A 13,103-nucleotide genomic window follows, 5' to 3' on the forward strand; every position below is an offset into this window, starting at 1 on the left:
TTTTTTTTTGTTAGCAAATTTTGCAAAATTTTCACATCTTAATACCTTCAGCTAAAAACACCATTTCAGCTGTTAACTATTCTGCAAGTCTTCAGTTATTCTTCTGTAAACTGCTTTTTGATATCTTTTACATTTTTTTGCATAATTGCCATTTACATTATATGTTTCATTTCAATTGCCACACTCTAGTAGTCCTCAGTGTGTAGGACTACTCTGACGCACACACATACACACACACACCTACTTGTTTTACTTACTTTGTGGGGACCAGTGGGAAAAATTTCACAGCTTAATAAGTTCAGCATGCTTTCAGCTGGAAAAGCCACTCAGGTATCAACATGTTCAGATCTTCAAGGATATTCCTGCTTGTATTTATTGCCACTCATCCTTTAGCTTATTCAACAAAGAACTTCAGCCATTTCTTCTCATCCTTCAGCTGTTTCAGTAATTGATTTCAGGCTTTTTCAGGGTGATCCTTCAGCATATCAGCATGTACACACATTTTCAACAGGAAATGCATTTCTCTAGTTATTTATATCTTTGTTCATGTAGAATAGCTGTATTGAACTAAAATAGAAGGGCATCCGGTCATTCAACATCCTCCCGAGTAGAGGTCCAGGCTGTTACACATCAATAGTTTTTCAGTGTTTTCAACAACAACAACAAAAAATCCTCAGTTATGTGGACACATTTAAAATTATAAAATGAGAGGTCTCAATAAAATATCTATCTCCAGTCCTCTACAAGATTCTCATTTTTAGCAATGCATACATAAGGTGCATGTGTTTTTAAGAGAAAGTCTAAACATCTTTTTCTGAACAAATATAACACCAACGTCTGCATTTCTAAAATAACTTATCCTACAAAGAATATTCTTAGTTCAAAGCTTACTTTACAAAGACTTGAATTGCCAAGGTGTTAGCAAAGCCAATACTTAACCCCCGCCCTCACTGGTGGCTGCCAGTTGTTGACCACTGACTTAGTATACCTTGTGCAGCTGCATTAATCTTATCGATGCTTGCTACTGCTTTCGTGCCATTTTTCTGTAAAATATTTTCTGACCAACCCTTTTTAAATACAATTTTTATCAGGCTGAATTCTTTTGTATTTATGAGTTGGCATTTGGATCTACATTGTGTTCTTCACTTAAATGGTGAATGGGCACAGTGTACAGGCATGCATTAGTGCTTGTGTGGTTTGAACTCACTTGGATAGTCTTTGGGGTGCACTTTCTCTGACCAGTTGCCATAGAAGGTGAGTCTGTATTTAGCTGTTCCACAGGCGCAGCACTCTATGGCAGGAGCTCCTGTGGCTTCACCGAGCACATGCTCTGCAGGGAGACAATGAATGAGACAACACACACAGTCATACACCTATACATAGAGATTTAAGAACAGAAAACATACACAAACTCAATAAATTATAGATGACACAGATAGGTAGGTGTGTGAGCTTTGACACAAATATACACCTGCATATATTACCAAAGGGATGAATACAATTTGGAACCACTGAGTGTCACAAAATTACATCCTGGTAAAAACTCGTATTTAAATGATAATTAGCCTTGACGCACACTATTCAGATAGTGCCCTGGACCAATGTTTTGCACAGATAGGTCAAAGGGAGTACACTTGAATATTTATGAGACACCAAATTATTCAGACAACACTATTCAGATAGTGCCCTGGACCAATGTTTTGCACAGATAGGTCAAAGGGAGTACACTTGAATATTTATGAGACACCAAATTATTCAGATGAAATCCTCACTTGACATCTAAGGTATAGCAGGATGAGTCAAACATTGAGGGTGCCTAACTTATGTCAGCAAATTTAAACAGGGTGGCTTGACTGGCTGGAAAATCAGATTGTGGTGAAGAGAGGAAGATTTTATTAAAGTAAAAATCTCCTGAGATAAAGCTTGAAAAGCCATTTGTCTGTGTATGGTTTTTATTGTACAATAAACGTGTGCATCAGAGCTAAGTCCTGGCGCCTCACTGTCTGACATGAGTTTAATGTTTATTCAGGAGCCAACAGCTTTCCAAAACTAGTGTGACATTTTTCTCAACAGTGAAGTCACAGTTAATATAAAAGCTGTGACTCTCCTTCGTGGTGAAAGACTATTATATATTTAAATTCCATGCAGACTCCCATGAGCTCCATAAACCTTTGTATTCAGTTTCCTGCTGCCTTTGCTGGCTTTGTGTCTTTTTTAAACATGATAGAAAGGAATCTGCTGTTCTGCTCCAAAAGGGAAAAAACAACAGATAGAACAATGGATAATGGCACCATAATGACTGGTCAAGGATGAAAATATTCACAGCCAAAAAGGAGGAGGAGGAGGAGGAGGAGAGATGATGGGCAGCTGGCATTACCTTGCTCGCAGAGCCGAATGGTGAGAGAACCTTCATCCTGGAAATAGATGATTCTCTTCTGGACAATACTGGCTCTGGAAACACAAAGAGAAAGGGAATGGAAGAGAAAAAGAAAATATGAGAGTAAAAGGGGAACAAAAAAAGAGTATTGGACAGAAAATACAGTACTTTTTTCCCAAATATCTGATTCATGTAATCCCCTGTAACAGGGGAAGGTAGCAGACTCCTTTAGGTTTCATAATAGACACGGAATACATCTTGTCACAAAACCAACAGAATATTCTTCAAATCTCATAACAAAATCACACTGCTGCCATATGAAATATAACAGAGCTATCATGTTCACAACCAATACAATTACAGTCGAAAACAAGAATATAGATCTCTACACTGTAGAAGGAGCCAGATTCTAACTTATGGGCTAATAATGGTTGAAAATGAAACTGTCCCAATGAAAGTAGATTGATTTACCAATACCAGTTAAATTCCCCTTCAATCAAAATATGTATTTCTCATATTGGACATATTAAAGCTGCAAAACCTTGTGTGGTGCCACTTCTATGGAAGTCCTGAGGTGACAAAGAAGGTTAAAAAAAACTGTCAGAGAAATAACATGGTCTTGTGGTGTTGCAACACTTTTACAATTGATTTTTAGGTTTACATTCTATCACAACAGAGTTAGATACACTCCTATTTAATAGTTATGTACTGTAAGTTAGCACTTACATTTTTATATCTACATCAAATTCTTCCTTTAACTGCTATAGTGCTATACGTTGTTAGATAATTAGATGTTTTCTGCAAGCTGAAAGATGGTGTGATATCAAGCCCTTTAAATGCATTGTGGAGATCCTAGGGACACATAAATGAAAAGAAACCCAAGCTCATGAGTGCCTAATTTCTATTAAGCCTAAAATATTCATTAAAATATTCTCAGCAGTTTATTAGTACCTAGCTAAAATTTATGCAGCATAATCCAACAACCCTGCAATAAATTCTTCCTACTGTAGTACTAGAGTACTACTGTACATTTTCCAAAATGATCATACAGATTAATCAAAACCTCCATAAAAACATAATCACCTTTATAAAGAATAGCTTATTGCAATACTGTTGTATTAAACTATTAGTTTTAGCCTGGTGTACCAAATAAAAGGCCAACTGACTCTAGACTAACTACTGCTATTAAATAATAAAATCAAGAACAACATCTGTCTTTTATGGTGATTTAATTATTACTCTTGCAAAGTGCATATAGAAAGTAAAAGGTCTCCAGAGCAAAGAGCAAAATAAGACAAGAAAGATCCTTGCCTTCAAAGTAGAAATAATCAAAATATGCAGACATATCATCCTTGCACCCTGAACACCAGGCCTTGCATCCCCTCTGTCACACTCAGATTGCAAGGCACAGGACAGCCTCCGGCGCCTCGCACCTAAAAGGTCAACATAAACTCATGCCTTACACACTTGTCTGGTGTAGGAGGTTTTAACAATAGTTTAACAAATATTAAACATAAAAGGCATCTTTTAATTAACAATACACTTGATTCAATTGATTTCATATTGTTTGCACCACACCATATAGAAAATAATCATCTCTGGCTGTCCTGGAGAAAATGCTAACTAACTAACTTTTCCAATGTCTTTTGATATCTTCTGCTTTGCTCTGGTAGAACACACTCACCTTTTTGTTGTACTGTGGGTTCTTTATATGGAGACAGGAGCAATGTTGGTACTGTGACAACTAACTTCCTTCTTGTTGCTTTTAGAGCGCTCACTTGAATCTGTACTTTTCACCTGACAATGTATCCTCCCTCCATGCTTCCCCTTCAACTGTCCCTCGACCAAAGGTGTCATTAGACCCCTTTCACATTTTTTCTTTACCCAAATTCACTCAATTCTCAAGTTACAGCTTTACCAAACAGGTGAACCTGAGGCAAGAAGAGAAAGTATGGAAGAAGCTGCCTGTGCCTGTGGAGACAGGTGTGTGACCCCCAGCCATCCACTGCAAGACAGTTTTGAAGTAGCTGGAGCATCGATATGTTATGTGGCCTTGTGAGTTACAAAAAAAAAAATTATGTGACTGTGTCTATATGTGTGTGTGCACATGTGTTTTTTTAAATTAATGATTTGTTGATAGATTAATGGGCGTTGCTTCACTGCAAGAAGGTTCTGGGTTTGTGACCTTTCTGTGCGGAGTTTGCATGTTCTCCCTGTGCAACAGTACAGCAGTGGAATAGTGAGCTAAGCAAGGGAAGTTCACATAACACAATGGATAGCACATTTCATTCATGCAGCAGACATTCAAAAAAATGTGTGATTTGAATAATGGGGGGCCTGTGCCGTAGTACAGCTTTATGTCTAGCAACACCCCTGCCCTCAACTCCATGGAAAAAAATGTCCAACAGTTTGAAAACCTCTGTAGTAGCCACTTATCTTACAGTAGCTTTAGATAAGCTTAACTTTAAAAAATGTCATGTATCATCTTTCAAATACAGTCAGAGTTTCTGAACAGTAAACAAGCCAGCTTTGACTATTGCAATTACATATCTATCTTTCTAAAAGCAGTTTTTGTTTCACAGCAACACGGTCTTCAGAGTGGCCCCAGCTCATACAGTGGACATGAATGTGAGCTTAACAACACTGAGTGTGGAGGAAGAGGAGGGACTGGAAAAATTAAATAGCAGTTATTAGTTATAATGTTCCAATAAATTTTGGTGGTGCAATATACCCTGTAACATGAGTTGATTACTTGGGCATGAAATTGAAAAACAAAAGTGAAATATACAGACCATTATTGAGCTGTCCCAGATGGTTCTAAGTAAATTATCCTAAAGTTCCAATCCTAACGGTCAGTTGGTTTAATTGTTTAAATGAATTCATCAATCAGTTCAATAAAGTCTTCTTCTTTGGAAAGAGGTTTTTACAGTATAGTGCATTTTCTTACTGTTGGACTTCAGCAGAAACTATTCATAACAGTTACACTTGCTGCCCATCTTCCTATATGACCCTTCTTCACAATATGTTTATGTTCAATCTGTGCATCAATTTGCAAGTTTATTCATTTCTATTTTGAAACCCTGTCAATACAGGCTGCTGCATATCAGAGAAGACTATACTATACTAGAGACGTGTAGGAGGAAGCAACTTTTCACACTGTTGTTGCATTTCCCTCTGGCCCTAAAGAGGTCACAGAGTGCTTAATATATCATTTCCAGTAGTGCACAAGTGCACAACCTTATACTAAAGGGGAAAGGAAGGAAAGCAAGGAGTTATAATTGAAATTCTGCAGCTAGTGTTCAGTTTCTAACTCAGTTTCCACTTAATTATAATTTTTTACCCATAAGGTAAACCCCCAAGGGTTTCATATGTTCAAACCTATCCAAACTTGATTATGAACTTTTTTCGTTGCTAACATTTGCCAGTGGTGGAACATAACTCAGTACATGTACACAACTTGCACTTAAGTACAGCTTTAAGATATTTGTATTAACTTGAGTATTTTCACTTTCTGCTACATCATACTTCAACTTCATTACATTTCAAAGGCAAATACTGTACCTTTTCCATCACTACATTTATTTGATAACTTTGGTTACTTTTCAGAATCAGATTAATTTGTTTAAAAAATACTTTATTAATCCCCAGCAGCTAGCTCCTTAGCTCCAAAACCAAAGTGATAAATTGAATATACCTTAATGTGCCATTCCTCATAATGACTACTTGTACTTTTGTTATTTCAAGTATATTTTGCTAATACTTTTGTACTTTTACTGAACTAAAATTGTGAATGCAGGACTTTTACTTATAACAAAATATTATATTTTTATATATTTTCATATTGCCAGCAGCCTTTTATAAAGGCTGTTGCAATTGGCACTCACATTTGTGAATGCCACACTCTGCGCCTGTCATCAGCATACTTATAGTGATTGACGAGGGAATAAACACTATGCATATACATTTAACTGCACTAACAAATTCATCCATCTATCCATCCATTATCTATACTGCATATCCTGACGAGGGTTGCAAGGGACTAGAGCCAATCCCAGCTGACACACTGGGCAACAGGCGGGGTACACCCTGGACAGGTCACCAGTCTATTACAGGACTGATACTTAGAAAAAAACAACCACACACACCCACACTCACTCTTAGGGACAATTTTGATTCACCAGTCAACCTAAGCTGCATGTCTTTGGACTGTGGGAGGAAGCCAGAGTACCCGGAGAGAAGCCATGCAGGCAAAGGGAGAACATGCAGTCTCTGCACAGAAAGGCCCTGTGTTGACCGAGAACCTTCTTGCTGTGAGTGCAGCAGTGCTAACCGCTGTGCCACCATCCTTAAGTGTTTAAAAGAAAAAGAGATACCACCTTGTTGAACCCTATTATTGACGTGAAAATGAGCAGATGCAGAATTACCCCATTTTACCCACATCGTCCGATGTGCATATGAGAAAATTTAACTTCTCAATAGAAATATAGGAACCCCTCATCGGTACAAAGTGTAAAATAATTTTTCATGATTGACATGATCCAAAGTTTTATAGGCATCAATTAAAATATTTAGAATTGTGGAATTCGCCCATTGTGTTTATCTAATTTCCTTTAATTTCCTTTAAGGCAAAAGATACACAACAGTGTTTTTGTTTAAAGCTAAACTGCCTGTGAATGGTAAAGATGTGATATTCCAGCCTCCTGCGTAGGGTTCTCTATAGAGCATTTTGGATCAAATGCTGGCTGAGGGCATAGACTTACAATTCTCCCAAACACTTTAGTTTGCCAGCTTTATCTTTCATTACTGCCACTAGTACAACAAAAATGAGTGGACTAAGAACTCATAGACTGGTTTTTCACCAGCCAGCTTTAAATCTCATGTAGTTATTCATAACTCTGGCTTCTTTCCAGAAATCATTTTGTAATTTCCTTGACAGTGAGACCTTAGACCTCACTGTGTTCTCATTATTTGTTATACATTTAAAGGCACATGTAAAAGTTGCATTAGCATGTTTTTTGTATTTATATAAAGTTCATATTTGACTTTGCCTGGTAAACTCATGCTTCAAAAGCCCTTCTAGTCTCAGCATGTAGCTCTTCCATACAGCCATTCCAACCCAGCTGGGCATTGCGCACATTAGTCTTACATTTATAATAATGCCTGATGGAGACACTGAGAGATTCCACAATAGAATTATATTTTATTTGGTATGAACAGATACAGTATATACCGAGCCTGCGTAGGCCAGGTTAGGTTGATTGGTGACTATGGGTCACTATGGGTTTAATTCATCTTTTTATTTCATTGCAACACAAAATAACACATTTACAGGACAAAGCGCATAACATATATCATGAGACAACAAACATTAATAAAAGAGCCAAAGGGATTATTAATTGAGGGTATTAAGTTGTGTGTGTGAACGTGTGTAGTGTGTAGTGTGTGTGTGTGTATCTATGCAGACTGATATTCATTACTTAAGGGAACATTAGGAAAATGGAGGGGTATAAATGTAAAGGAATGAAAAGAGAGTTTGATAAAAAATGATTGATTGTAGTAATAAAATAACAAAGAAAAAAAGCAATATCAATCTTATACTATATACTTTTCCATTCACTTACTTACATACACACTCAGATCTATATGTAAACACATTCATAAAACAAAAATAAATGAAATTAACAGATCGGTAAATGACTGGTTGACTTCTGTAACATTACCGAGCAGAAAGAGTGACGGGGATGGGGGGGATTCTACAGCTCAAGATGGTGGAGAGTTTCCCATTTAGTCATTGGTAATGTTACTGTTCTATCTGTATTTGACATTAATTAATAAAGTTTAGATATTATCTTCTTTGAGTTTGTGAATTTGGAAGGTTGCAGGGGGTTGCTGATTATATTGATCTTTGATTTAATTATGGATTTTAACTGTTGGTACTGGAGCAATTCTCCTCTCCCAACTCCATACTTCTGGATTAATGTATTAAATGGTATAAACTGGTTGTTTTCAAATAAATGATGAAGGTGAGTGATTCCATTGTGTTGCCATTTTGGAAACTAGACGGGATTATTATGAAGTTGAAAGCCAGGGTTATGCCAAATTGGAGTGTATATACACGGTGTTAATGATGATTTAGTGGTTTTGTTTGCTTTTCACCAGGCTGTCAGAGTCGCAGAGGTTGTGATATTTTTTAAATAGTTAATTTTCTTAATTGAGTATGGTGGGAAGGCAAGGTCTGCAACTGAAGTATTTTTGCGTTGATTTTGTTCTAGTTCTAAGGGTTTAATTCATCTTTTACATGTACTGTATTCCAAATGCTCCACCCTTCTCTGAGTCTGTACCCTAGCCTGGCCACCCCTCAAAAATTTTTTAGATCCACCCCTGCGTAGGGGTGAATGTGAGCATGAGTGGTTGTCTGTCTCTATGTGCCAGCCCTGTGTTAGGCTAGTGATATGTTCAATTTGTACCCTGCCTTTTGCCCAGTGTCAGCTGAGATTGGCTCCAACAACCCCTCAACCCTTTACAGGACACGAGGTATACTGTATATAATCGATGGATGGATATCTTGCTCAAGGATACTTATGTAACGTTAAAAAAAATATATAATATACACACACAATAAAGAAAAAAATAAAAATACGGCCAACACAAAAATTCACACACAAGGACCATAAGTCAGAGGTTACACATCAAATTTCATGGGACCACTGCATCATTTTAACCAAAAACCTATACATCCTACATATTTCATATGTTGTGCTTTACTTCATTCTTTACTACCTACACAGCACAGAGCATCTCTGTCATGGTTCACGGACTAGCTTCCTGATTTTCTGTTGTTTTTCCCCCGATTCCCTGTCTCTCCCCACCTTTAACGTAATCACTACTCATCACCTCCACCTGTTGCTCGTTACTCCCCAGACTCATCTGCCATAAATACTCCTCCTCTCCCTCATTCAAGTGCTGGTTCACTAGTCTGCTTACCCATGCTTTCATCCTCGTATTCGATGCTCACCTGCTTCCCGACACACTACCCAACTCTCCAGCTCTCTGTCCCCCTGACTCAGCACTCCAGCTCTCAGCTTCAGCTCTCTGTTCCCCCCAACTCAGCACTCCAGCTCTCGTCCCAGTTCTCTGTTTCTCGACTCTGCGTTGTCCCCTGCTGCTGGCCCAACCTACCGGTACGCAATCCTGCTTCTCCTGATCTCCAGCATGGGTGTGACTCCTCAGCATTCTCTCCTGCTGTGGGACCAACCTACCTTAACGCTATCCTGCTTCTCCAGACCGCTGACATGGGGCACCCCCTACATGTCTTCTCCTACTGTGCTGCGTGCCTGCCTTGTCTCCAGCTTCATGTTGCCTACCTTCCTTGTCTCCTGTCAGCTCAACATCGTTTGCCTACCTTGTCTCCAGTTTCACGCTGCCTGCCCGCCTAGCTTCCTGTCAGCTCAGAGCTGTCTGCCTGCCCCATCCCCAGCTTCCCGCTGCTTGCCTGTCCTGTCCAGAACCTGCTTTGCCTTTGTTCCTCCTCTCCTCCACCTAGTAACCCGTTCTTTGTGTTAGAAATAAACTCCTTTTGTGTGCTACTCCTAGTGTGTCTGCATATTGGGTCCACCCGCACCCACAACATGACAATCGCTTAAGCTATATAAACCTTTTGTTTATATAGTCTTTTTGTATCTTTGTCTGTACTCAGACGCCTGAAGCTGCATGCTCCATCACAATCTGATCTATAAAGTCTTTTAGTCATTGATTATAAATATTTAGGTTTCTTTACTGTCCTGTTCATAAATTATGCTTTTCACTGATAGGATTGCCAATGCTGTTAAATGCAGTGTAAATTCTATCCATTTTATCTTCTATCAAACAGACCTTTGGACATAGTGATATATTCACATTTAATATTTAACATAACCTATTGTGAACACCTACCCCAAATTTTTTATTTTTGGACATTGCCATAAAAGATGTATTAAAGATGTATTATTGTCCGTCTCACTCCACATTCATGCCAACAGAGATCTGACACTTTAGAATTCAGCGTAATCAACCCGTACATGTCAGATGCAAAATTTTTGTCTGCTTACAGTAAATTTATACCTGACACATTTTGATAATTTGTATGTTGCACTATAGAGTCCAACTGGTTTGCTGGTAGAGGTTTTGCCATATCACTTTCCCACTGTGATTTTACTTTATCTGTACCACTGCTAGAGGACAGAGATAAAGTTTATACAGTTTAGATACTGTTCCTCTGTTTGTTATGTCTACCGCTTTCTTATCTGTAGCACTATCAGAGGCCAGAGCAATACCTTGTGATATGTGTTTCTGTAATATGGATTTAATCTGAGAGTATTGCAGAAATCATAAATTGTTCAAGTTTGTTTTAAGATCATTCTCTCCTGTTTTATAATTTGACACATTCATTCTATTCCTCATTAATAAGTATTAATACTAATCCACTGACTGCTCATTACTTTTGGATGATCTTATCTATGTAAAGTGATAACTGGGTTCTGAATGTTTATTTTAACATTTGTACTATACCACAGAGACAATAGTGATATGATGCATGAATTTTACTCTCATCAACAATTTTCTGTTCTAGCTGCATCCAGCTACAATACCAACTTCACACAGCTTGTGATAGGCCCAAAGCATTGGATATTTACCAGTATAAGCCAGATAATGTGTGTGTTTTTGATATTCCTAAGCCTTTATTTCTATGCTAAATTTATGTGTAAATATGTGTTAATTTATTTAGGCTGACTCTTGGCTTTTTATTTCCACAAAGCAACATTGTAATAATCATTCAAAGTTCTTTAAAACAATGTTCATATTAAAAATAATCTTGTGAAAACATACATTTTGATTATCTCTGCTCTGCCCCACAGAGATAATGAAAATGCTCTCTATCTGCTGAAACCTTATCTACTGGTTTTGATCAATTTATACCTATATATTTCAGTCCTTTCTTCCAGACTATCTGTGTTGCAGCACTCTTACTGGTAAAACACAATGGAAGCATTTTTGGAAGTGCTATCTATGTACACCTCGTGCTGCAGATAAAATTACATTATATCAAATGAGTCAGTCCACACTGAATCCAAGAGATGCTCGCCTCCCATAGAACCCTTACATTTTTTTTTAGGCATGAAGCATAATCTCCCTACTTCTACTGGTGTCTGTTATGACTGATCAGGATGCATGAGTTTCACTTTCAGTTTCTTCCTCTGTAATGAGCTGGGGAAAATCAATAAATGGATAGGCTAGATAATGGACAATAAAACTCTGGACCTACTGTATGCAAATGTCAGGAATGCATACACTTTCGCCCCCACCCCCCATACCAGCCGCCCCAGGCCGCTATGACCACAGACTGCTCTGTCTGTGGGATTGATTGTGGGAGCTATATCTTGTTCCTGATTTCTCTGAAATGCTTGTATTGTCTTGTTTTGGAGTATTCTTGATTTGTTTTTCAGAGATCCTTGTGGTGTCTCTTGTTCTTATGGTGTCTGTTGTTAAGATCCTTAACAGAACACAAGGGTTAAGTCTCTGCTGCTGTTGATATACAGGGGTTTCCCCCATTCTGGAATTAATTGTGGGAGTAATATTCTTGTTCTTGATTTCTCTCAAGTGCTATGTTTTGTCTTGTTTTTTTAGGTATCTTTGATTTGCTTCTCGGAGGTCCTTATGGTGTTTGTTTTTGTGGTGTTTTGTTGTTTGCTCTCTATTGCTGCTGGAACACTGGAATTTCCCCATTGTTGGATCAATAAAGTCTTACCCTACCCTAAAAATGTAATTTCTTCCCGACTACCTTACATGAAAACTATTCTTATGGTAGAGAAATGAACATTCAATTCACGGGCAACAGCTCTGGCGGACATTTCTGCAGTCAGCATGCCAATTGCACGCTCCCTCAAAACCTGCGATATCTGTGGTATTGTGCTGATCGATAAAACTGCACATTTCAGAGTGGCCTTTCATTGTGGCCAGCCTACCTGTGCAGTAATCATGCTGTCTAATCAGCATCTTGATATACCACACCTGTGAGGTGAATGGATTATCTCAGCAAAGGAGAAGTGCTCACTAACACAGATTTAGACAGATTTGTGAACAATATTTGAGAGAACATGTCTATGCAGATTCTCAGTCATCCAGGTCATACTAAACTGAAAAAACCTTAGAAAAAATCAACTGGACTTAGATTTCTAGATCGAAGACGTTTCACCTCTCATCCAAGAAGCTTCATCAGTTCTGACTGAGCTGGAGATATTTATCCCCCTCGGTGGTGTTTCAGTCCTTTAAAGACCAACAATTTCCCTTAACGACTGAGTCGTTGCAGCCCAGTATCGGTGAGAGTCGTTACCTGTCTGTGGATCCTCCCCTGTCGACCAACGCCTATTGCCCTGGTGGGCATGTTTGGGCAGAGATCTCAAAACAGGGTTGTAGATGGAAGACAAGTTGTGTCTTAGTCCACCACCCCTATTTAGTGAGGGGTGTTATATTTTTACAAAAATAGCTTCCTTAACTCCTGTCTCAAACCAGCAATGTTCTCTGGAGAGGATCTGGACTTCACTGTCCCCAAAAGAATGTCCTTTGTCCTTCAGGTGGAGGTGGACTGCTAACTCTGGTCCACTGGAGTTGGCCACTGTGTTGGGCCATGCGTTTGTGAAGCAGCTGCTTAGTTTCACCAATGTACACGTCATTACACTCCTCGCTACCC

The 13,103-nt window shown here is 38.5% G+C and overlaps 1 protein-coding gene across 1 annotated transcript in view; it reads right to left on the bottom strand.

The window, feature by feature from the left end:
* Nucleotides 1-13,103, bottom strand: part of spon1b (spondin 1b) — a 166,239-nt gene that overhangs the window by 87,721 nt on the left and 65,415 nt on the right. Inside the window, exons 4-5 of the mRNA XM_020604298.1 lie at nucleotides 2,378-2,451; nucleotides 1,208-1,330 (exon numbers count right to left, since the gene is read on the bottom strand). Of these exons, the coding sequence (XP_020459954.1) occupies nucleotides 1,208-1,330; nucleotides 2,378-2,451 (197 nt within the window). The remainder of the gene's footprint in view (nucleotides 1-1,207; nucleotides 1,331-2,377; nucleotides 2,452-13,103) is intronic.

The sequence above is a fragment of the Monopterus albus genome, unplaced genomic scaffold (genome assembly GCF_001952655.1).
Source record: "Monopterus albus unplaced genomic scaffold, M_albus_1.0 scaffold65.1, whole genome shotgun sequence".
NCBI classification, from domain to species: Eukaryota; Metazoa; Chordata; class Actinopteri; order Synbranchiformes; family Synbranchidae; genus Monopterus; species Monopterus albus.